Below are 21,782 nucleotides of genomic sequence, written 5' to 3' on the forward strand. Positions count from 1 at the left end.
TCCTCCCTTGGATGATGTTTTCCTTCGTGGTTCATGCAATGGTTTGTAGGAACGAGATGAGGATTCAGAACTCGTTAATTCCGCAAGGTATGTCCTATATTGAATTCCTTATTTTATTGTAAAAATTCTCAACAATTTTGTTTAGAAACACAAAAGCAAAAAAAATAAGGGTTTTACCATTTTATTCTACAAGTTTGAAGTCAAATATAAAGCTGGCGTGTGGGACTTGGTCCAATGAATCACCAAACCAACCAAACAATTATATCTATCTATTTTTTATATATAATTTAGGGCTAACAAATATATAATTTAGGGCTAACTGGTGACGGGCGATTTCATCTCTTTATAATATATATATATATATATATATATATATATATGTTGTATATATTGCAAAGAGTATTCTTCTCTCTTGAGCTACCTGGAGCCTACAACGGCCTAACAGAGTATAGGGATCGATCGATAAGCTTCATTCGACTAGACTAGACTATACGATATCCAATCGACAATTATAATTATGGAGGGTCTAATCCCAATGGTTTACAAGGCAATGAAGGGGAACAGAACTCGCCACCAGTACATCTGCCTCTCCTCCTCCTCCGCCTCATTAGCAGCTACAGCAGCAGCAGCACCACCACCACCAGCATCAGATCAAACTAATCATTACAACATCGCTGACTTCTACATAGATCACAACAGTTACGTCTCTGTCCCCCAACCTGCACCTTCAGCTGATCAACATCATCATCTTCCAACCATATTTAATGTCAATGGTACATCTGCCCCGGGGGATCAGTCGTCCACAACCACAAACATTATCAACCATGGTGGTCGTCATTTTCAACACCGCGGACACAAATCTGTTGCTCTCGGCTCTGCTTCCAACTCTATGCAAGGATTCTCGTCATCGGTGGACGCTGATGATTCCATTAACTCTCCTCCTTCAAAGCAACTTGTCCAGTATCAGAGCCATAGACGAACATTCTCGTGCATCAGTGGTGGTGCCTAGGCCTAGCAGTAGCTAGCCAAAGCTAATTAGCAATGTTGTACCTCACAGCTCAAAGTGCTGATTATTTCAATTACGGATTTATTGAAAGTTGTAAGAAGTACCTCTGCTGTCTGCTTTCTTCTTGTATCGATCTTTTCTCTGCTTTCGTCTCGTTTATAATTTTCCTGCAAAATTACTAGCGGTTGAATATGCAATGTATATACATACGAGGAGTTCAAGTTATACATGTTCCTCGTTTGAATATATATTGAAACAAAAGCATTTATATATATATAGAAGTTATGAAAGGAACAGAAACTTTCAAAACTTGAACAAACACTGCTGGAGAAAAGCTTAGCTAGTTTTATGGCTGTAACTGTAAAACCAGTAATCGATGAGATGGTGAGACAGAACAGAACGGAAACAGAAACAGAACAGGAGAGATCGATATAAATTGCTTGCATCATGAATGTGTTCGTTGATGGTCATCTAATCAGAATGTCCGTCAGGCGTCAAATATACAATACCGCATGTATATATACAACATATACAAATACAAATTATATATTGAAGCCAGCAGATGGATGGAACCATGGAATAACTAGGTGACCAACAACAAACATATCCACTGCTGCAAATTACCACCACCAATACTTGATAGGCCGCTCGGTCGCGCGCAAGTTTGGCAAAATAGTGCCTCCATATAAACAAGCAGTAAAACAACTAGTATAGTAGTGATAAGGAGAGAGATACTAGATAACCTAGAGCTTCAGATTCAGCCTGCACTGGGTTTAAAACTTGGACCATCTCATCACATCCCATGTTAGATATTCTGACATTGAATAATGTATAAAAAGGAATATGCCAAGCATCATTCCCTTGGCTAAAACAGCATATACTTGAGAATCAAATTTTGTCTCTCTCTGTCAGTTTTACTGGTTGGTAGGAAGTTGGAAGTTGGAACATGGAATGGTTGTTTCGAGTCAGCGAGGTGAGGGCGAAGCGCTGTGGTGATTTTGGTTTAGTACTTAGAATGTATGTCCGAATTTATCAAGTGTGGCTGTGCAGACAATTCTGTAGTCTAGGATGAGTTTCACTCCCTCTTAACCTTAATTTAATGAAGCCTAATAAGCCGATCAAAACTTCTTCATGCCCAGTTTCCACAACTCGACTAAGAAAGAAGGCCAGCCTAAGCCTATTACCAGCTATGTCTTATATTCTACTTAAAAGCCAATACAGAACTGCAAGTTAAATTCCATCAATCAAATTAAAAACAAAGGCATCTGATAACATCAAGAACAAGCAAAAAGTGCTGTTATACATAACAATATAATGTCTTGTTAGGAGTTACCAACAATATATATACACAGAGAGAAAGAGAGCGACAAGGAAGAGATGCTATGGCTACAAGCGTGGATAGGTATTGGCATTGCCTTGCTCTATGCCTACTTGTCATGGCAATATTGTAGGAGTTCCAAACTATATGGCTTTTAGCCCGAATATTGTTACGAGGAAAACTTCACCAACAACCAATATCATGGTTGGGAACTGACGGGAACATATGGAATTGCTTCCTGCCTATCTCCAATGCCATTCAAACAATGTGGTCTGGCTGCTCCATAGTAAAAGAAAGCCATCACCTTTGACAACTCATCTCCACTTCGAATTTCTGAACAGAGGACATAAAAAAGGAGTTGAAATCATGCTGCAATTAGGAGGCAAGAATCAAACGCCCATGTTCTAAAATAAAAATTACCTTTCTCGCGATATAAGATCTTCCCAGCTTTAGTGAAGATGATCTCGGGGAAGACAGACACTTGGAGAGCAGATACCAAATCATGCTCAGTAACAGCATCAACTGCAATACACTGTTAAACATGAAAAATAAATATTAGCCATAATGATCAGTAAAGGGGGTGTGAGAGGGCACACGTACACTATTACAGTTGGGGGGTAGACTTACCCTTGGTGAAGGTAGCCTGCAGTTCCATATAATGTGTATAGCCTTCTCCAGTTCATTCCGGATTCTTTCATTCTCTTTTGGTCTGAAGAGAGGAAAAAAATGTTAATCGGAACAATTTTCTCATATAACGAACTATAACTGAAACAAGGAGCCGAGATCATAAATTTCGATAAGAGACAAGTAACATAGCATAGCAAAAAAGAAATCATGAGAAAAATGGAAAACCGGACCTTCTATAGCGATTGTGTACAAGAATGATTAAAGGGCTGATGTCCTTGAAAACAGTCTCTTCCCATTCTGCAGTTGTTACATCTTTAATGGGACGAATGTAGTTATCATCTTGCCACACTACTTCACTGTTGCTGTCATCATTCTCATCGTCATCCTTCTTTGGCGTATTCTTGATGGTAATCTTGTCAAAGAATTGATCCAACTTGAAACCACGGCCATCCGCATCCTCAGGCCATTCAGGATCCTCCTCCTCTACAACAAGAGGATAATTGGCCAGCAGTTGTTGCACCTTCTTTGTCCTTTCACTAGGGTCTAACTCCTCCTCAACATCGGGGTTGGTATCTAAAACTCGTCTAATTGTGTTTCTCCATTCACGTCTCTCTTGAGAACCCATGAAATAGGGATCATCTTTGTTACCGGAAGAACGTTCATCATCACCATCAGAGGAGTCCCCCTCCTGTTGGTCATACGGTTTAGAAGCATACAATCTAGCAAAGTTGGAGATATGGACATGTGTTGGGACACTCGCAGCGGTGTTCATCCATATTCTGTTATGATTAGCTTGGGTTTGCTGGGAATGAGGAGGCAACGAAAGGAGCATGAAGAATTTGTTGTTGGGTTTTGGTGAGGAGAAGAGATGGGGAAGTGCGGTGGTAGTTTGCAGAGCCATTTCCAACACTTGACAGCAGTCGGTAAATGGCAGAAAGCAAATCAGTGAAAAGTGTAAATTCAATTCCAATTCATTGCACCATGTCAGCAAGGAAAAAACGAAGAGTATAGAGAAGAAAGCTGACCTGAGCTTGGGATGACGATGACGAGGAGAAACCAAAACCCCCAAGAGCATCAGCCGCAGCAGCTAAAACCCCAACCAGCAGCACGCAGCGCGCCTGCTGCAACTGCAACCGTCAAATGAATCAGATAAGGCAGGCTTCCACTTCTAACTGTTTGACCTTGTAACCCAAGCCCAGCCCACCGACCAAAAGCCCAGCCCACGAGAGCTACGAGGAATTTATATGGGCCTCCACTTATACACTCTTCAAGCCTTCCCACTTTCGTATATTACGTATGATGCTGACGCATCATCGAGGGAGGGAGTGCGGCAAATTACGTGATACTATCCACACACTTCTTTTAATTTTCTCAACATACCATATTAATTTTTGTTCCTTGATCAATTTCAAACTATTCGATTCGATCGGCAAAAATTGAGGAGTGAAAAGTGTAAAACGGCGGGTAGATAACTACACCCATATCAAATTTTATCATTTCTTTTCAGCTTCTGATCTCATTTGGATATTGGTGTTCGTTCAGAGCTTTAATTTTAAGCTCCCTTTGCAGCGGCATAAGTTAAGGTCCGGCAAATATTCGCGGCACCTGAAGCCTGAAAGCCGTCTGCATTGCTATGCCGTGCCAGAAATAGAATGTGCAACAAAAAACAAAGCAAAAGAAAAATGAAATCCTTCTACCAAAAAAAAAAAAAAACGCGACCATACGGGACAATACAACACAGCACAGGCATCAAGTTTTATTTAAGGCGAAATAGGCAAATCCAACATATCGGTATCATGATGAGGGGCAAGTAGAGATGGAAGGAGCCAAGTAAAGAATCCATCATCCGTCTCTCCCTTCAATCTCTGCGTCGAGTACTCCACAACCAAATTCCACAGATCTCCAACTGTCCATTCATGCGAATGTATCCATCGAGTTACCTACTCCACAAAGCGCAGAAAGTAAAATATAAACATGCTATACACACAGAGGCATAAAAGCTTGGCACGAGCTGGGTGGAGGGAATGTACCTGCTCTATGTTTCGCAATGCCTTCATGCCAAACGTGTAGTACAAAATGAATGGTCTTTCTGCCTGAAATCATATCCATTTTGATCATTGTTAAATCTTAGAATTCTCGTGAAATTGTCTGAGTCAGCTAAAGATTTCACACATGATATATATCCCATTCAGGCTTTTTCACAAAATTCTCCCTTTAGTTGCTTTGAAGGCGTAACATTAAACTACCTGAGAGGCAGCTAGCCACTGAACTATGGCCTTCACTTCAGGATCTCCTCCAAAAGCACCACATCCCCAATTCCCAGTTGCAATCCCAACTTCATCATCCTCATTATCCAGAGATGACATCTCAGAATCTCTGATCTGTTGGTGTACAGATTGTCCTCCAAACACCTCATCAGAATTTTCGCTAGTTTCCTGCAACTATAGAAAAGTAAAAGTCAAAAGTCAAACAAGCAAATTTTCTTGTACAAGAACAGCAAGTTCAGATGATGCAAACCAAATATAAACTTTACATTAAGAGCTTGGCTAAAGTTAATAATGCAGATATCATTTCCAAATGTAGAACATCACCTAAAACCCCACAAACACACACACAAACCAAGATAAAAGTGATAGAAAATTCATACCAAAAGATTATCACTACAAATGTCACTGGAGTCTTTAACATCTGGATGAAGCTGAACTCCAGAACATCCATCCTCTCGAAACAATCTCTTGTGCTGCTGATATTTCAATTGTTGAAAAAATCCACAGAATGCCTTATTAGTTTCCCTGTTGAAGCCAACAAGTAGGATAGATAAAACTTCAGCTATAAAACGAAGGAGATCAAAGCTGCACTCAAGTGTGACAACAATCCAGCATAATATCGCCAAGAAATTGAAGGCAAGGATTTAGAATTTGAACAAAGAAGAAAACCAAGGCTTTGGGGTGCTACTTTATGCTTGTGAAGAGTAATTCAACAAAAGTAATTTGGGATGCTTGAAGCCTTCCTCGAAGTTGCAGGGACCTGATTGCTGAGACTTATTTCCTCTCGACTATATTTGAATGGAAGTTTCATTTCCTAAGTCTCAAAAAGTTTATTGTATGGAGTCCCCAAGGGCTGGCCTCCCACTCTCTTATGCAGCATTTATTAGCTTGGCTAAGTTGGGTGGATCGTGCCATAAAGCAATGTAAAATTGGCTAGGTAGATTATGGGTTTCTATTCAGGAAGCATGACTATACCATATGATTCAAATAATCTGTCTTTGCAGTACAATATACGTACCGCAGGAGGAACTCTTGTTTGTATTGTCTCATCCCTGGGCTGCATAATGCATCTATTGCAATAATTCTGGTTTTACGTCTTCTGAGAGAGTCTACATCCCTTTTGTCCACATAGTCACCAGCAAAACGAAAAGAAGAAGCATACCTACACCACTTAAAGAAATGATGACAATTGGAAAGCAGAACCAAATTAAATTCATGGTGTATTAACAACAAATGCTTAACTCCTCTAATCAAAATATATGTGATTACTGTCTAACAGACAAATAAGCAAACAATATGTTATCAATGCTCACCCTGTATAATCGGAAAACCTTTCTGCACCAATAATTTCTATAGCCTCATTATCTTCCATGGAAGGCATGAACAGCATGCTAGCAATTAATTCAGGATTGATCATGAAACGGATCTCTTCCTACGTGAGATGATAATAACAAATAAAATTAGGTGCTTCTGCAACTAGATCATGGCCTGCGTGATCCAAGAAAAGGTAAACATATAAAAATACAGTTTAAAAGTGCTGGCACGCACACTTAGGTGAAACATATAAAGAGTCAAAAAACCTTACCTGTACACAGCCCCTGCGAAGAGCACCACCTCCTATATACTTGTTTGCAAAGTCAACTTCAAGAGCCCCACTTGACTGATCTTCTATCAAGCCTGAGCTGTGAACCTAGAACGATATGAAAAGACTACTTAGCAAGGTATTGCAACTGCAAAGCTGTAGTAGGACTAGGAGAACGAAAAGGGGAAATCAATCCATCTGCGTGTAACCGGAGGCTTATTATTTAATACAGCTGCTCATCTTTTACCTCAAAGCGGCAGAGAGGAATGTCTGACTTGCTCCAAAAACTAGCCTTGGGGTAAGAAATGCTTAAAGGATCATGTTCCAGAGGAAGAACTTTCCGCTCAAATGAGACAAAACCCTCAGGCATATGGAAACTTATCCTTTCAAAGTAGTGTATGATGCACCTTATCTTATTCTCCTGTTGTTCACTATAACTGTCATACAACGTCCTGAAAATACATTCGAGGTGGTAGGTATATTTAACTACAACTATACGTGTAGTAAAAGTAAACTAGAAGAAACAAGTGCCGCATAAGAAATCAAAGATGACATACGCAAACAAATGGTCGAAGTTGATGGTTGGGAGATGTCTGGCACCTCGTTTATTGGTGGGGAACAAACAAAATAACGAGCACCCGAGAAGAGCACTAATTAGTTCCTGAAAAGAAACGCGGACATTAATCAGTAAAGCAATACCACAACTAAAGGAAATTTTGGGATGCGATCCCTTATGGTTCTTCAGATAAAAAGCCAAAATAATGTTCACCAAGTGCAAGCAACAATGATGATAAAGATACCTGGCTGAGCAACACGATTCCTGCTGCTTGTGAATCCAGTAGACGAAGGCCATTTTTGACTCCATGGATAAGGCCACCTGCGTTTTGATAGTGGTATTCTAGCAGAGAGGGCAAGCGCAAAAGCAAATTCGCCAATGCCGGGACAACCTCTCCAAACCATTTCCTCGCTTCCTCCCTGGACATGAGCTGCACAACCCACGCCTTTCCATTCAGAATTCAGATGATATGCTAATGCTATGGATATCAAACACTTGAACAGAAAAAGGAAATTAAAAATAGAAGTGTACAAAATTGAATGAATTGCAGAAATGCAAGACCTCATCGAAGAAGAGGGCGTAGCCGTGTGGGGCGGAAGGAGCGACGGGGTGAGAGGAGATCGAAAGAGAGTGCCGGAGGTCCGAAATGGCTGTGAATAGCAGCTCCCCAGAATGCAACCCACTCTGATCAGGACCTCCCGCCAACGCCTTTAGAGCATCCACCACTTGCGAACTCCAGAACAGACTGCACGACCGTACCACCACCGGCAGATACTCTAGTATCGACTTCAAGTCTTCCCTCCCTTCCATTCTGTGGTATCACTTCCTTCGTCTCCCTCGCACTCGCTGTTGAACTGCTCTCCGGGGAAAGCGGTTCCTTTTTCTTTCTTTTTTTGGGAGTCCACGTGATATTTCAGAGTTTTTCTGCGAGGAAATAATTATTATTTCGGGCTTGGGCCCGTTAGCGATGCGGAGCTAACGAGTCCAAAACAACATAAAAGGAACTCAAAATGTTCTAGAAATCCTGAAGGGAGACCCAAGCCAAAAAGATTTCACGCTTTGCGAATATCACGGAAGAAACTTTATCGCACGCATCTTTTTTTTTACTTTGTAAAAAAGTTATTTTCACAACTCAAATCCGTAACCTTTCCGTCACAAAACCCAAAAAAAAAAAAAAAAAACATTTCCATTTCGTTAAGGCTCCCTGTCTAGAATAAGTAACGCTCATCCTATTTTATTTTTTACCATTAACTAAAATATAATGCTTGTATTTTTTTTACCATTAAATCAAATAAAACAAAAGAGAATCCAAAGTCAAAGTATTACACATTGCTTCTCCATTACCAAGCGCTGCAATTTGAAGGTTGCATTGCTTCTATTTGGTGTTGGTTCATATTTCTATTGAACCTTGTAACATCAAGTAAAACTGTAAAGGTAATGGGAGCATACCAACCAGCTCTGGGTTAGTTGATACTCTTTCAAATTTTGCGTTCCGATGCATCCTAGTAATTCGGACTACTAGTAGGCAGCAGCACGCTATTCAAACTAGAGCACCTGTTTGCAGGAACAACACCAGCATACACCATCACTTAGTTTCTGTGCTTAACTGAACGGCCAAGCACATCTGTCGTGTTCGAATGTTCATAAACCAAGACAAGAAAAGCCTGCTCAACAGCTTGTCTGTGCACACTACCATATCGGCCAACAATATCAGGTGCATCTCGAATATAAACGTAAACTTATATATTCATGTTTCCTTCAACCAAACTACAAAACATTAGCAGGAAGGAAAACAATAACTGACAAAGATAAGGTCGAAACTACTAATCCGAAACTTATGTCCCTATTTTCCTCAAACAGAATCCAATTATTTTAAACTAGTTAATTTACTACTACAGACTACACCCTTCGTACAAAGTCAACTATCATCGCATGTTACCCTCTCGCAGGACATCCATCATATTGTAGATCCGCTTGTCGGCCTTCGAATGAATCTGCATTCATACAATATTTCATATCATAAAAGTAAAGTATTGCATAAAAGGTCCTACGAGTTTCTAGCTTAATCACCAAATATACGTTATCAATATTCTAGCCAAATAATTGATGAGTATTCAAATCAGATACTATATTTGAATAGGAACTTAACCAATCTTCTTTCCAGTCGTCAAAGTAGTTCATTAATATATTATTTCTTAAGACCAAAATTTCATTATTATTAAAACCATCATGAGCACTGCAGCAAGTAGGAAAGCAAAAGAGGGATAGAAAAGCTTCAGCACCTTCTTGGCAAGGAAAATAACAGCATCAATTGTACCCTCTGCATATATTGATCTCCCACAAACATTATGCTGAAACTCGAAAGAAACTCTGCAAAAAGGGGAAATAAATTCAATGGACCAGAGTTACAACTATAAACAAAAGAAAATTTGTCTGCGAGAGAAAGAGAGACAGCGAAAGAGGATATTCTTATTACGTTTTATCAGGTGAGGTCAGATGATACATATGAAATGCGTGACCACACAAATGCTCCTCTGGAACTCCCACCAGCTCCAGTTGTTGCTGGGGATCCCGGATCAATTGGATCTGATGAAATTTGTCAGAAGATTGAAAAACTAAATAAAATGATGAAGGATGAAAGATGAAAGAAGAGTTATCCAAGTTTATTTGGTACTTCATGTAATGGGACTGACCATGCTTTCTTAACCTCAAAGAAAATGATATGTAAAACAAGCCTACTTTCCTCGCAAATTTGAAAAATAAAGTAATAAGGAGTCTAACGTGTTCCATATAAAACTAACCGGATGAGGCAAAATGAAAAAGAGATGCTACAATTAACCATTTCTAATTATCAAAAGCTATGATTAACATGTATCATTTAACATGCCTGTTCCATATCAAAGGACACCCCCAACTTCTGGAAGCAAGAAATAACAGCCTTGGCAGTTCCAGATGCATCAACTTTAGTTGCTTGATGGGATTCCATCACCTGAAATTTAAAATATATGAACAAGGCACATCAGATAATATGAACAGAAAACATATAAAAGAAGAACTTTCAGAAAAATGTAGCACACCAGTCAAATGAATGTCAATATTATACTGAAACATGACCTTTTTATCAAATAATTACTTTCTCTTATATTATATTTAGCATCGGTAACAAATTATAAGGGAAAAGTGAAGTACCTGTAGAGAATACCCAGAGAAGGCTCCAGGAAATTGCTCAGCCATGATATCCATGGCTGCAAGAAATGCCACAACCTATTCATACCAAACAACGATTAGGATATGGTAGGCAAGCCCCCAGAATATTAGAAACCATTAAGGTACCAAATCCTAATCACCTGTTTCCCCATCTGTGGAGAAATCACTGCATAGACTTTTGAGTCTTCTACAGTCTTATACAATTGATCCCTGTCCCCGCCTGTTGTTCCCATCACGAAGGGCACTCCAACTTTGCAATATAGCTCTGCATTATCTGGATACGATGGGAAAAAAAAAAACCCCAAGAGAATAAAGACACAGAATCACCTACACTATTTGCAGCAACAATGGAAAAGAAAACACTTTTGAAGTAAATGAACGTCGATATAGAGTTTTCCAAACCTACGGTATTACTTACCATTGACCGCAGAAGGGACGGTGAAGTCGATGACAATCAAATTGGGATATTTCTGGAAAAGGGATGCAAGGGTGCTTTCTCTTTCATGAGGACCATGCACTAGAATCTCGTTTGCACCGACTTGGACGGTTTGGCCAGATTCCTCAGCGGAGCCAAAAGAAACTGGAACCACGGTGAGTCCGGCAGAATTTGCTGCTTGGATGATGGCCTTCCCCATTTTGCCACTACATCCATTTACCTTTTGGACAAAAAGAAGACAAATTCATGGAATTTGGCATCGCTAACATAGCTGCCGTGCTGGGAGTTATGATTTGAATTATCAAAGTTCCAATCATGCAAAATTATCATAGGTGCTGGGAGTTTGACGGCAAATGATTGAAATTTCTGAAAAGGCTATTGATTTAGAGTAGCTGAGTAACAAGTAATAAGATAAGGAAAGCATTACCATGATAGGAATGTCAATCTTGTTCTTGGAGGGAGACTGCTCAAGCTCAACGCTTTGGCCGGGTACGGCTGAAACTGACATCACCTTTGCAGTTGCTGCAGCTGACGACGACGACAATGAAAGTGTCTGCCTCCGAGCAGTGAAGACGGTAGCCGCATCCAATCTGGTGGTTGCAGCTCCAGCCAAGAACGCCCGCTTCAGCTGCTGAGGAGGAAGAATCGCACAATTGGCGGCTGGAAGTTTGAGCATGGTCGCCATTGTAGCGGAGGCTTCTTTGGGGGTTAGGGTTTTAGGACAGAGGACGTCGCAGGGGGGGATTTGATTTGATTAGGGTTTTATTAAGATAAAAATGGCTTGAAAATTTTAACTTTTTTTTTAAATGTGATTTTTTTTTTTTTTGTTAAGTTCCCAATTTCTTTCTTTGTTGAGAAACTGTGCAAGTGTCAGAGAGAGAAGGAAAGAGTGCACTTTAAACGCAGCGTTTTGGTGTAGGTCTAAAATCACTTAAGAGATCTGTCTGTTGCTGTGAAAGTTGAAGGAAGAAAATGGCTGCTGCTTGGGCTTCAACACAGTGTTTCAACTCTCGCCTCCTCCCACCGCCGGATACTTGTCGTTCCCACGGAGGCAGAGGCAGCAGCAGCATTCAACGCCTTCTCCTGTCGTCTCAGATTCCCAAATCCCTCTCTCTTTCTTCGTCGCCATCTTCCTCTTCGTTTTCCATAGGAGGAGGAGGTTGACTTTTTTTATTCTCTCTTAGTAGATTATAATTCAACCATTTCTTTTCTGATTTCGTATTTTTATTATCTGGTTTTTGGCAAAGCAAAATCGATTTTGGTTTTGTTTCTGATTGCAGGTGCAATTGAGAGGAAGGAGCGTTCGTCTTTTGCTCAGACAGCGGCTGTTCGCCATCTCGTGGGTTCCGTTACCAAAACTCAGGGCCTCCGTTTCGCAGTGGTCAGTGGTCGCTACTCCTCCCTCCCTAACTCTCTTCTCCTTTCTTATTTACAATCCAATCGAATTATGTTTCTTCTAATAAGTCTTCTGATGTTTAATGCCTTCCTAAATCTTTTAATGCTTCCAAATCTTATCAAATCTCAGGTTGTGGCGCGGTTCAATGAGTTTATAACAAAGCAGCTGTTAGAGGGAGCTCTGACCACTTTCAGCAACTACTCAATTCAAGACGAGGATGTTGACGTATGTAACATAAATAAACTCACAAATACGTACACACATACTCTGCATTCGTTCCGCTTCCGTCAGTAAATATCATGTCTTATGTTTCTTTCTTGCTTTTCCACCAGCTGATTTTACATGACCTTGACTGATTATTGCTATTGCCTTTCCCTCAGGTTGTGTGGGTTCCTGGTAGTTTTGAAATCGGTGTAACTGCACAGAGGCTTGCAAGTTTGGGAAAATATCATGCAATTCTATGCATCGGAGCTGTGGTACTTTCATGCATTTTGTTTATCCTTATAAAATAGTACATTGTGTCCATGAAAGCTAATTTATCAACTGCTTCTTGTCAGTAGATTAGAGGTGATACAACCCATTATGACGCGGTTGCTAATTCAGCAGCATCCGGAGTACTTTCAGCCGGATTACAATCAGGTTGCTGGCTGTTTGTTTTTTGTTAGTTTCCATATTAGTTTTTTGCTGGGATGGTCTGTCCATTCCCGAATCTATTCTTGGGTTGGTGGTAGTCTCTCTCGCATACATTAAGGTTCCTTTTTCTTCTGATATGCTTGAATTCTGTTTCCTCGTTAAAAAAATTGAACTGCTTCTCTTATGTCGCTGTAGGAGTGCCGTGTGTATTTGGTGTCCTAACTTGTGATGATATGGAGCAGGTAAATATCTTATCATAGTATTCAAATGTAGCACTGAAAACTCTAGAGAGTTTTCTTTTTATTACAGGAGTGGGAAATATGATCGATCATACTGTTTCCTTTTACTACCATCACAGGCTATCAATCGAGCGGGTGGTAAATCTGGAAATAAGGGTGCAGAGACTGCTATGACAGCTGTAAGTTGATATCAAATTATTCTTAATTAAGTTATCTTGGTAGCGGAGGTATTGCATTTGATTTTGGTTAATTGCTTCCCTTTATATTTTTCTTTTGAGTGTTGAGAATTATAAAAATGTAGTGTTTAAACTTATTCTAATGCATTAATATAATTTAACTTTTAATTAGAAACTGTAATCTGATTAAAACCCTTCCATATGACACTAATATAACCTGGCCTTTAGGGAGTTTGTATGAATAAGAGGATAGATGCAAGTAGGTTCCATGTTGAAGACGGGATTGTTTATTCATGAACTGCGCTTTTATATATTTTCTGTTTGTTCCAAGGGTAATTTCATTTTTCTCTGTTTTTAGTTTAGGTATAACCCGTTCATGATTATTTTGATTTGCACCGCAGATTGAGATGGCATCTTTGTTTGAGCACCAACTGAAGTAATGGTAATGTTACTCTGAGTCTGAGGAGAGGCAGATAAATTTGTAGTTTGGTCAGTGACTCAATGTTTTCCGTTGCTAGATGTGTTCATTGTTGTTGTTGTTCCATTTTTGAACTGCTAGAATATATGTCTTGTGGGTAATCTAAAACTGGAACATGGTAAACCACATTATCCCAAACTGTGGTCGGCTCTTTGTTGATTGTTAAACCCTGATAAAGAGCAATTGAGTAGAAATAAGAAGTATGTTTGATGTTATGAATAAAAAGCTCATCGCTTTCTGGGTACGTGTGATTTTGTGTTGCTATTCCACATTTACAAGCATTTGATTCTTCGATCCTCGTGGCTCCTTCATTAAACATCTCACTTTTTAACATGAGGTTGAAATCTAGAACAAAACGTCGTTAGGAGGTCTTGTTGCTGTAGTACCATCTTCTCTTGCAATGTTTTGGTGGCTGGTGTACGAGGCCAGAGGAAGTGGTTGGTGCTGTTACTAGATGAGCTGCTCTTAGCCAAGTTAGCATACCTGTGTTTCGTGTACATTTGCACAGAGCTTTCATGTTGGGAATGTGGCTCATAACTTAAGATGTCGATGTAAAGAAACAGGTCGGGTATCCGAAGATTTCGCTAGGTGCAAGCCCCTTTTGTTATCAGGGTTACGGTATTGAATTAAAATATCTAAGCTGCAAAAAAACCTCGGATACAGCTGCTTATGAGAAAGACTTACATGGAACATGCTCATTGCAATGTGGCGTTCCGATCCAATCATACGCCGTTAAGTGTAAGTTTTTCTCCACATGACATATGACAATGTATTATTGGATCGAAATACTTTTAAAACGCATACTAGTTTTATGGCATGTGTTTCTTAATTTCATATTATTTTAAAGAGAAGACGGGCAGAGGAAGATGAGAGAGCCAACAATGCCTGCCTTGGATGCCACTCCATTCCAAAATGCCCAACAGTAAAGTGACAAAACTGCCCTTATCAAAGGAACCAGAACTTCTCTAGATCTCTTCCATCAAATCCACCCTATCACCTAATCTGAGCCCTTGAAATTTGGTCCAACGGCTAAAGTTATTATAACTTTTAAAAAAGCCCCCTGATTGTAGTCGTTGAATCAAATTTCAAGAGCCCGGATTGATTGATTTGGTGGATTTGATGGAAGGGATCCGGAGATGATCCCTTTCCCTTATCAAAAGACATCTTTTCTTGCAAGTACCATGTAATTGAAAAGGGTGTTACTTGTTAGGGTAAGAACGTCATTTGCAGTTGAAGAGATTGGACAAGCTTTTGTTGTTAAACAGCAGAGGTTTTGTTTGTGCAGCTGTTTAGGAAATGAATAACTTGGAAGACATAGGAAAACAAAGAGAACAAACAACTGAAAAGAACAAAGAGAAAAAGAAGAAGCTCAGAATCAAAGTTACGTTATTAAAAATGTTGATTCTAATCAGGTCTCTTATCACGTTGCCGCAATGCAAGCAAGGTTTGCTAAATATTCCCCTTGTTATACGATCTATTTGGTCTTAAACCAGTTGGATTCAGAAGACGAAGGCGAGCAAATTATTCCTTCAATATAGATTTGCAATTGTACATACATTCACTTCTCTTGTCGTGCTCTGTCTGTATATCGTGATGGTGATCTTTCATCGTTGTTTTCCCTCCGTTGTTGGCATCCGCACAAAGTGCTCCGTTACTGCATCAGATGGTAGGATTCACGAAAACCATTCCCTCAAGCTTCATTCTACCACTCTTCCTCCGAGCTTCTTGATATCCAAGTCACACCAGCCTGAGACTCCAACTTTGTTGTTTCCTCCGGCCAATCAGGTTTAATTCAATTCCTGCTTAAATCATGCCAATGATGCATAAACTCTCAAGTTGATTTAATTACCTCTAACGGAAATGCTAGTTTGCGTATAGGATATTATCTTTAATCAATTCTTGTTCACAATATGGTTAGATGATTCATGAGCATCGGTTAGATTACGTATGTGTACATTTATTCATGTCAGAGTGTGGCAGCTGTTGTGTTCGGGGATGGGCACGAGTCACAACTTTACCCGCTGACAAAGAGAAGATCAGAAGGGGCGATACCTATTGCAGCAAATTACAGGCTCATTGATTCAGTTGTGAGCAACTGCATTAGCAGCAACATAAGCCACATATATGCTCTCACACAGGTTAACTCTACTTCTCTCAATTCCCACCTTTCCAGAGCTTACTCTGGAGTTGGTCTTGGGAATGAGGGCTTTGTTCAGGTCATTGCCGCGTATCAGAGCCCCGGCAATAACAGATGGTTTCAGGTCTGAAATCTCTCGTGTACTGAAAATAATCCTGACTTCTATTACTTCGGTAGTTACAGTTCAGAGTCTTGAAATTTTAGTAACTTGATATTAGGGAACTGCTGATGCTGTGAGAAGATGTCTGTGGGTGCTGGAAAAGTATCCCGTGACTGAGTTTTTGGTCCTTCCCGGTCACCATCTCTACACAATGGACTACCAGAAACTCATCATGTCCCACCGAGACAATGGCGCTGACATTACCATTGCTACATCTGTTGCCAGGAGACTTCATGATCCGGGATTTGGCTTTCTAAATGTGAATTCTGAAAGTCAAGTTACAGATTTCAGACTGAATTTGGAGGGAAAGTCGGTTAATGTTGCTTCGGTAAGTACTATTCAACAGATTTTTTTTTGTTTTTTGTCTTCCACAAATGTCTGTTCATATGGTATGATTTCCGGTGTTTTCTGAGGCAGCATAAAACTGATTTTTCAGGCCAAAAGCTCAAGAAAATCCAACGGTACGGCTCAAAGTAGTACGGCAAGTATGGGAATTTATCTCATCAACAGAGGTGTAATGAAAAGGCTTCTGGAAGAACATTTTCCACAGGGAAATGACTTCACAAGTGAAGTTATTCCGGGTGCCATATCTTTCGGAATGAAGGTCATACCTGCATACATAGTGTAATATGTATTTATTTTTCTATTGTGGTATTACTTTCAGAGTGCTAATTCAAGCACAGTACTGCGCTTTTTGTGCGAAGGGTCAGGTTCAAGCTTATGCATTTGACGGATATTGGGAGGACATGAGGAATATTAAAGCATTCTACGAAGCAAATATGCAAAGCACAAAGGATGCAGACGTAGGATATAAGTCAGTAACTCGATCTCATACATATAACATTTAACACTCACACACACATAATGTGCGGGGAAAGGCTGAAAGCTGATTTGGAGCGCTCAGTCCTCAATGTCATTGACTAACACACAAACTTGGTGGTTGCATATATATAGCGCAGCTTCTACGACAGAGAAAGTCCGGTCTACACATTGCCTCGGCGTCTGCCTCCAACTCAAATAACAGACGCTGTAATTACAAGCAGTGTAATTGGAGATGGTTGCATCCTCAATGTAAGCAGAGCATTGTTCTTGTAGGATTTTGAATTCTTTCTTCAAATTTTATCGGTTGGATGTCTCCGAAAAACTAGTACATACTCAATTGATGTAAACTGAATGCATGGGGGTTTTGGACTTGTACAAGAGTAGGGATGCAGGATCAAAGGCGCAGTAATTGGTATGAGGACGAGAATCGGAAATGGGGCTATAGTCGAGGATTCAATCATCATGGGTTCAACCACGTACCAAGTAAGGACTAAGGATCCATCCCCTTGACCTTTGTTGTTTGTTGTCTTTCTTTTTTCTCTATGTTATTTTATACTGACAGTGAGAGTGAGAGTCGCAGACAGAAGATGGAGGGAAGAGGAAAGGCATGGCGGGTGCGATCCCCTTGATGGGAATTGGCGAAGATACTCAAGTAAGGAAGGCTATTATCGACAAGAATGCAAGAATTGGCAACAATGTTGTGGTATGTATGTATGTATGTAAGGATATATACTACTATTTTCCGTTATCCTCAACAACAATAACAAAGCCTTTTTCCACTAGGTGGAGTTTGTTGTATGAATCTCAGAACGCTCGCTCGGTTTTTCATTATCTTCAATTTAATGAAATAGCATGAGTGGGGTTTTGATGATAATATTGTGGACTAATGGCTGTGTGTGCTTGGTGCAGATCATCAATAAAGATAATGTGAAAGAAGCGGACAGAGAAAGTGATGGATATGTTATTCGTGACGGAATACTAGTCCTCCTTCCGAGTGCAGTAATTCCGGATGGCACCATTCTCTGATCATTCATTCATTTCATTTCATTTCATTTGCATTTTGATTGTTTTAGTTTTACAACCCCAGTCAGTCTCCAGCTAATCAGATGAAATAAAAAGGACAAAAAAGGAAGTTGGAATATCTTTGCTGAGCCTTCCCTTCCCTTCAATTGAATTTATTTTTAGAAAACTAATAAAAATTGTTTGAAAACTTTAAGTTTTAATCAAAAGGATAAAAATGTATTGGAAGTGAATAGTACCATGAGTGACTTTTTAGAATAAAAATATTTTTTTCGTTAAAAGTAAACAGTACCATGAATGTTTTGTTAAAACTCCCTCTATTTTTGGGTTGAATTTGATGCAAAAGACACATAACCTATGTCCTATCCAATTCCAACAATATAACAACCAGAAAAAAAGTAAATGACGTTTTATCACAGTGACAGAAAAGCACCGATCCTTATGCCATTTGATACAAGTTTGGTTTCCACCTATCTCATTTTTCTTAACAACTAACAATTTAATCTACTAATGCTATCGTTTATTAAAAAAAAAAACAAAAATGAAAAGTAACTAATTTGCTTACCCACCTTATTTGGCCAAATTAATTACCAAACAGATTAACGGAGATTGGTGTGAGTCCCGCGTACGGTGGGACCTCTTCCATCTCTATCTATACAACACGGACGGTACACGTCGCCCGGCTTCCTCATAAATAATCATAAAAATAAACATTAATTCATATATTTTATCAACACAATTTCAAAATATGATTAATGCGATCAGCCGGCCAAAAATGTAAAGAGATTGTCCACTGCTTTTCAAGTTAGCAATTCTACTTGTACCTGGATTGAATTTTCTTTGAATCTCTGCTGCTGCTGCTGCTGCTTCTTGAATTGAGGAGGAACTTCCAGTAACAGGTAAGTATTTCGATCATTGACCTTTAGATCTCGTCCCATCACATCTCTGATGATTGACCTCTCTGTTTGATTTAGTGTGTCGAAAAGAACCATACAAGGGAATCGATTGCAAATTTATGTATGTTTATTAATTTATAGGGGATTCCATGGCGTCGTCTGATGATAAGCCGGACATTGTGGATCGGGGCGCTAAGGAGAAGAAAGATCACAAGAAGGAGGAGGGGGAGGAGGAGGGTGGATTTATTGACAAGGTGAAGGATTTCATCCATGACATTGGGGAGAAGATCGAGGGTGCCATTGGGTTCGGCAAGCCAACTGCCGATGTTACTGCCGTTCACATCCCCAGCATCAATCTCGAAAAGGCCGAGATCGTGGTGGAAGTGCTCATCAAGAACCCTAATCCGGTTCCCATCCCTCTCATCGACATTAACTACTTGATCGAAAGTGATGGGAGGAAACTTGTCTCCGGGTTGATCCCCGATGCTGGGACAATCCACGCCCACGGGGAGGAGACTGTCAAAATTCCCGTCCACTTGGTGTACGATGACATCAAGAGCACCTACCATGACATCAAGCCTGGAAGCATCATTCCGTACAAGGTCAAGGTCGATCTCATTGTGGATGTCCCTGTCATCGGCAGAATCACTATCCCCCTCGAGAAAACTGGAGAAATCCCCATCCCTTACAAGCCTGATGTCGATGTTGAGAAGATCAGGTTTCAAACCTTCTCCTTTGAGGAAACCGTTGCGGTCCTCCATTTGAAGCTGGAGAACATGAATGACTTTGACTTAGGCCTCAATGCCCTCGACTACGAGATTTGGCTGTGTGATGAGAGCATTGGGGGTGCAGAGCTCGCCAAGTCTGCCAATCTTACTAAAAAGGGCATTACTTATGTCGACGTTCCCATTACCTTCAGGCCTAAGGATTTCGGGTCTGCGCTCTGGGATATGATTCGGGGAAAGGGTACCGGCTACAGCATCAAAGGGAATATCAATGTGGACACGCCCTTTGGAGCCATGAAGTTGCCCATTGTCAAGGAGGGTGGTACTACACGCATCAAGAAGAGCAAGGAAGATGGCGGTGATGACGATGATGATGAGGTAATGTGTATATATGTAAACTGTGTGCATTCTGCATGATTCTCATAAATCTCCAAGAGTAGATAGTGGATCATTTGTAGTTGATATGATATCTCTTTGATCCGTTATATATATCAAAAACCTTGAAACAGGGATCAACTATTAGACTATGTGTTAAATTGTTAATATATGTCGCCACCATGGCCCATCCGTAAACAGTTAATCATTTACCGTATGAATATGATGGAACAAATTGAAAAAGAGGACATAAATGAATGATCAACTATAAGTATGCTTTGTGTATGGTGTGTGGTGTATACTAACTATGAATGATAATGTACCTGTTCCCTGACTTACCACTGGATGGAATGTTTGCAACTTCCCCTTTAGCAAGCATCGGAATTGTATTCGTTTATGTACAGATTACAACGTTGAGCTTTCACTTGTTTTGCCCACATATGCTCTGCAGTTGTAAATAAAACTCACGGTTGCATTGCATATTAACTTTTATGCATACGTGCTCAATAAGTGTGACTATGTTTTGTTTCTCGGGTGAACGGAGTCGCAATGCTTTATCATGAATCCATGATTCATTGCCTTCTTGCGGTTATAGCTAACTTTGAAATGTTGTGTTTGCAGGATTAGAGAGGGATGTTGGGTTGGGTTGACAAGCGAAACTAGTAGTTGTTGTCGTCTGTTTATCTGTACTGGTGTTTTGGAATAATAGATGAATATTGAGGCATTATTTCTGGTGGTAAGTTAAGCTGTTTTGGAGGAGAAATTGGTGTGATTGCTGTGGTTGGATGGATCATGGAAGGGAAAGGTGTTACAGTTGGTGTGTTATTGTAATAGCCTAATAGATGTTGCAGTTTTCGCTTTGGGGTAATCAAGTGATTTGAGTTTTCAGTGATTGTGAACGGGATTATGATGATAATATGATTATTAATGTTTAAAATCTGTATCTTTCTTACTTACCTTATCTATATTATGATTATTAATTATTATGGTTGCTGTTTAAGTTGTTGGTTGCTGTTTAAATCGATTTCTTATTATTTAGATGGATGGATTGTTGGTGGTTCAGGATGGATTTGGATCCCATCCGGATCCAAATTGTGAGGATTCTAAGGATTCTCACATATTAGTCATTCATCGTGCATCGTACGGTCAGAAATTATTTAACTTTTTTATTTAAAATTAAACACAAATAGCACCTGACGATAACTGCCTGCACGATAGATGATGAACGATTAGAATATAGGGATCCTTAGGATTCCTGTAAAGTGGATCCTCTTCCGTTCAGAATGTTGTATCATCATCTGGATTCTGGTATACATACAACTTGTTTGTAGCATAAGAACATATTTGAGATAGTATTATGATGATAGAGTCAAATCAACATTGAGTAGGAACTTAGAATGAGGGAATGCGGTAGATGATAGAGTCAAATCAACATCGAGTAGGAACCTAGAATGAAGGAATGCGGTAGTAATAAGGCATTTTAACCGTTGAAATTAACATACTTCTTCACTTTAGTCATTAAGATTTGAAATCAATAGAAGTGGCACTTGAGTTTGTTCATTATCAACTATTTTTGTTCTTCTGGGAAAAACTCTGTTGAATAAGGACCCATGGGCCAAATTTGAGAGTATTTTTGTTATTTTCTTTCTTTGTTTAACTAAATTTCTTATGGGATGATTAAAATGATTGATGATAAAAAATTACTTTTACCGATTCTAAATTTGAA

General features: G+C 39.7%; 7 protein-coding genes across 11 annotated transcripts; 4 read left to right on the plus strand and 3 right to left on the minus strand.

The window, feature by feature from the left end:
* The first annotated feature begins 376 nt into the window (after nucleotides 1–376).
* LOC137737253 (uncharacterized) lies at nucleotides 377–1,229 on the plus strand. The gene has a single exon (XM_068476717.2). It carries the CDS (start codon nucleotides 518–520, stop codon nucleotides 1,007–1,009), a length of 492 nt encoding a protein of 163 aa, XP_068332818.2. The 5' UTR covers nucleotides 377–517; the 3' UTR covers nucleotides 1,010–1,229.
* Nucleotides 1,230–2,275: 1,046 nt separating this feature from the next.
* MRL7-L (Thioredoxin superfamily protein) lies at nucleotides 2,276–4,104 on the minus strand. The gene is made up of 5 exons (XM_068477602.2): nucleotides 3,977–4,104; nucleotides 3,182–3,860; nucleotides 2,952–3,033; nucleotides 2,745–2,856; nucleotides 2,276–2,657 (listed from the first exon to the last, which is right to left on the minus strand). The coding sequence occupies exons 2-5, from the start codon at nucleotides 3,850–3,852 to the stop codon at nucleotides 2,524–2,526; spliced, it is 999 nt and encodes a 332-aa protein (XP_068333703.2). The 5' UTR covers nucleotides 3,853–3,860; nucleotides 3,977–4,104; the 3' UTR covers nucleotides 2,276–2,523.
* Nucleotides 4,105–4,544: 440 nt separating this feature from the next.
* On the minus strand, nucleotides 4,545–8,263 carry LOC137718691 (poly(ADP-ribose) glycohydrolase 1). Of its 5 annotated transcripts, none has more exons than XR_015956811.1 (11): nucleotides 7,918–8,255; nucleotides 7,601–7,786; nucleotides 7,358–7,461; nucleotides 7,048–7,252; nucleotides 6,804–6,908; nucleotides 6,532–6,650; nucleotides 6,237–6,380; nucleotides 5,599–5,694; nucleotides 5,198–5,392; nucleotides 4,982–5,044; nucleotides 4,545–4,891 (listed from the first exon to the last, which is right to left on the minus strand). XR_015956811.1 is itself a non-coding variant. In XM_068458241.2 (11 exons), exons 1-11 carry the CDS (start codon nucleotides 8,164–8,166, stop codon nucleotides 4,712–4,714), a joined length of 1,695 nt encoding a protein of 564 aa, XP_068314342.2. In that variant the 5' UTR covers nucleotides 8,167–8,263; the 3' UTR covers nucleotides 4,545–4,711. The 5 variants fall into 5 exon arrangements, 3 of the variants coding, with proteins under 3 accessions (XP_068314342.2, XP_088542101.1, XP_088542102.1); XM_068458241.2 differs by having other exon boundaries at nucleotides 5,599–5,743; nucleotides 7,918–8,263; XM_088685975.1 differs by having other exon boundaries at nucleotides 5,198–5,386; nucleotides 5,599–5,743; nucleotides 7,918–8,254.
* Nucleotides 8,264–9,053: 790 nt separating this feature from the next.
* On the minus strand, nucleotides 9,054–11,684 carry LOC137718702 (4-hydroxy-tetrahydrodipicolinate reductase 2, chloroplastic). The gene is made up of 8 exons (XM_068458251.2): nucleotides 11,427–11,684; nucleotides 10,982–11,219; nucleotides 10,704–10,837; nucleotides 10,546–10,620; nucleotides 10,244–10,345; nucleotides 9,833–9,942; nucleotides 9,639–9,726; nucleotides 9,054–9,350 (listed from the first exon to the last, which is right to left on the minus strand). The coding sequence occupies exons 1-8, from the start codon at nucleotides 11,682–11,684 to the stop codon at nucleotides 9,282–9,284; spliced, it is 1,074 nt and encodes a 357-aa protein (XP_068314352.2). The 3' UTR covers nucleotides 9,054–9,281.
* Nucleotides 11,685–11,932: 248 nt separating this feature from the next.
* COS1 (6,7-dimethyl-8-ribityllumazine synthase / DMRL synthase / lumazine synthase / riboflavin synthase) lies at nucleotides 11,933–14,165 on the plus strand. The gene is made up of 8 exons (XM_068458259.2): nucleotides 11,933–12,158; nucleotides 12,280–12,380; nucleotides 12,525–12,620; nucleotides 12,776–12,871; nucleotides 12,956–13,034; nucleotides 13,224–13,270; nucleotides 13,387–13,446; nucleotides 13,845–14,165. The coding sequence occupies exons 1-8, from the start codon at nucleotides 11,972–11,974 to the stop codon at nucleotides 13,881–13,883; spliced, it is 705 nt and encodes a 234-aa protein (XP_068314360.1). The 5' UTR covers nucleotides 11,933–11,971; the 3' UTR covers nucleotides 13,884–14,165.
* Nucleotides 14,166–15,374: 1,209 nt separating this feature from the next.
* Nucleotides 15,375–18,181, plus strand: LOC137720199 (inactive glucose-1-phosphate adenylyltransferase small subunit 2, chloroplastic). The gene is made up of 9 exons (XM_068459239.2): nucleotides 15,375–15,706; nucleotides 15,892–16,182; nucleotides 16,277–16,546; nucleotides 16,655–16,822; nucleotides 16,929–17,032; nucleotides 17,178–17,289; nucleotides 17,425–17,523; nucleotides 17,621–17,743; nucleotides 17,950–18,181. Exons 1-9 carry the CDS (start codon nucleotides 15,515–15,517, stop codon nucleotides 18,064–18,066), a joined length of 1,476 nt encoding a protein of 491 aa, XP_068315340.2. The 5' UTR covers nucleotides 15,375–15,514; the 3' UTR covers nucleotides 18,067–18,181.
* Nucleotides 18,182–18,740: 559 nt separating this feature from the next.
* LOC137718134 (Late embryogenesis abundant protein, group 2) lies at nucleotides 18,741–21,008 on the plus strand. The gene is made up of 3 exons (XM_068457641.2): nucleotides 18,741–18,959; nucleotides 19,098–20,059; nucleotides 20,678–21,008. The coding sequence occupies exons 2-3, from the start codon at nucleotides 19,106–19,108 to the stop codon at nucleotides 20,681–20,683; spliced, it is 960 nt and encodes a 319-aa protein (XP_068313742.2). The 5' UTR covers nucleotides 18,741–18,959; nucleotides 19,098–19,105; the 3' UTR covers nucleotides 20,684–21,008.
* Nucleotides 21,009–21,782: the final 774 nt, after the last annotated feature.

Source organism: Pyrus communis, chromosome 15, assembly GCF_041283825.1.
Source record: "Pyrus communis isolate YQ-2024b chromosome 15, ASM4128382v1, whole genome shotgun sequence".
NCBI lineage: Eukaryota > Viridiplantae > Streptophyta > Magnoliopsida > Rosales > Rosaceae > Pyrus > Pyrus communis.

Excerpts from the sequence above, each read along its gene's own strand:
- LOC137737253 (XM_068476717.2), top strand. The coding sequence starts at position 518 with ATGGAGGGTCTAATCCCAATGGTTTACAAGGCAATGAAGGGGAACAGA.
- MRL7-L (XM_068477602.2), bottom strand. The coding sequence starts at position 3,852 with ATGGCTCTGCAAACTACCACCGCACTTCCCCATCTCTTCTCCTCACCA. Across the intron at positions 3,034-3,181 it reads GTACACAATCGCTATAGAAG|ACCAAAAGAGAATGAAAGAA; the intron begins GTCCGGTTTTCC and ends TCCTCTCTTCAG. Across the intron at positions 2,658-2,744 it reads GATCTTATATCGCGAGAAAG|AAATTCGAAGTGGAGATGAG; the intron begins GTAATTTTTATT and ends TCCTCTGTTCAG.
- LOC137718691 (XM_068458241.2), bottom strand. The coding sequence starts at position 8,166 with ATGGAAGGGAGGGAAGACTTGAAGTCGATACTAGAGTATCTGCCGGTG. Across the intron at positions 6,651-6,803 it reads TTCGCAGGGGCTGTGTACAG|GAAGAGATCCGTTTCATGAT; the intron begins GTAAGGTTTTTT and ends CATCTCACGTAG. Across the intron at positions 5,393-5,598 it reads TTTGTAGTGATAATCTTTTG|TTGCAGGAAACTAGCGAAAA; the intron begins GTATGAATTTTC and ends ACTTTTCTATAG.
- LOC137718702 (XM_068458251.2), bottom strand. The coding sequence starts at position 11,684 with ATGGCGACCATGCTCAAACTTCCAGCCGCCAATTGTGCGATTCTTCCT. Across the intron at positions 11,220-11,426 it reads AGATTGACATTCCTATCATG|GTAAATGGATGTAGTGGCAA; the intron begins GTAATGCTTTCC and ends TTTGTCCAAAAG. Across the intron at positions 10,838-10,981 it reads CGTCCCTTCTGCGGTCAATG|ATAATGCAGAGCTATATTGC; the intron begins GTAAGTAATACC and ends CATCGTATCCAG.
- COS1 (XM_068458259.2), top strand. The coding sequence starts at position 11,972 with ATGGCTGCTGCTTGGGCTTCAACACAGTGTTTCAACTCTCGCCTCCTC. Across the intron at positions 12,159-12,279 it reads GTTTTCCATAGGAGGAGGAG|GTGCAATTGAGAGGAAGGAG; the intron begins GTTGACTTTTTT and ends TTCTGATTGCAG. Across the intron at positions 13,035-13,223 it reads TTCAGCCGGATTACAATCAG|GAGTGCCGTGTGTATTTGGT; the intron begins GTTGCTGGCTGT and ends ATGTCGCTGTAG.
- LOC137720199 (XM_068459239.2), top strand. The coding sequence starts at position 15,515 with ATGGTGATCTTTCATCGTTGTTTTCCCTCCGTTGTTGGCATCCGCACA. Across the intron at positions 15,707-15,891 it reads TGTTTCCTCCGGCCAATCAG|AGTGTGGCAGCTGTTGTGTT; the intron begins GTTTAATTCAAT and ends TATTCATGTCAG. Across the intron at positions 17,744-17,949 it reads GAATTGGCAACAATGTTGTG|ATCATCAATAAAGATAATGT; the intron begins GTATGTATGTAT and ends TGCTTGGTGCAG.
- LOC137718134 (XM_068457641.2), top strand. The coding sequence starts at position 19,106 with ATGGCGTCGTCTGATGATAAGCCGGACATTGTGGATCGGGGCGCTAAG.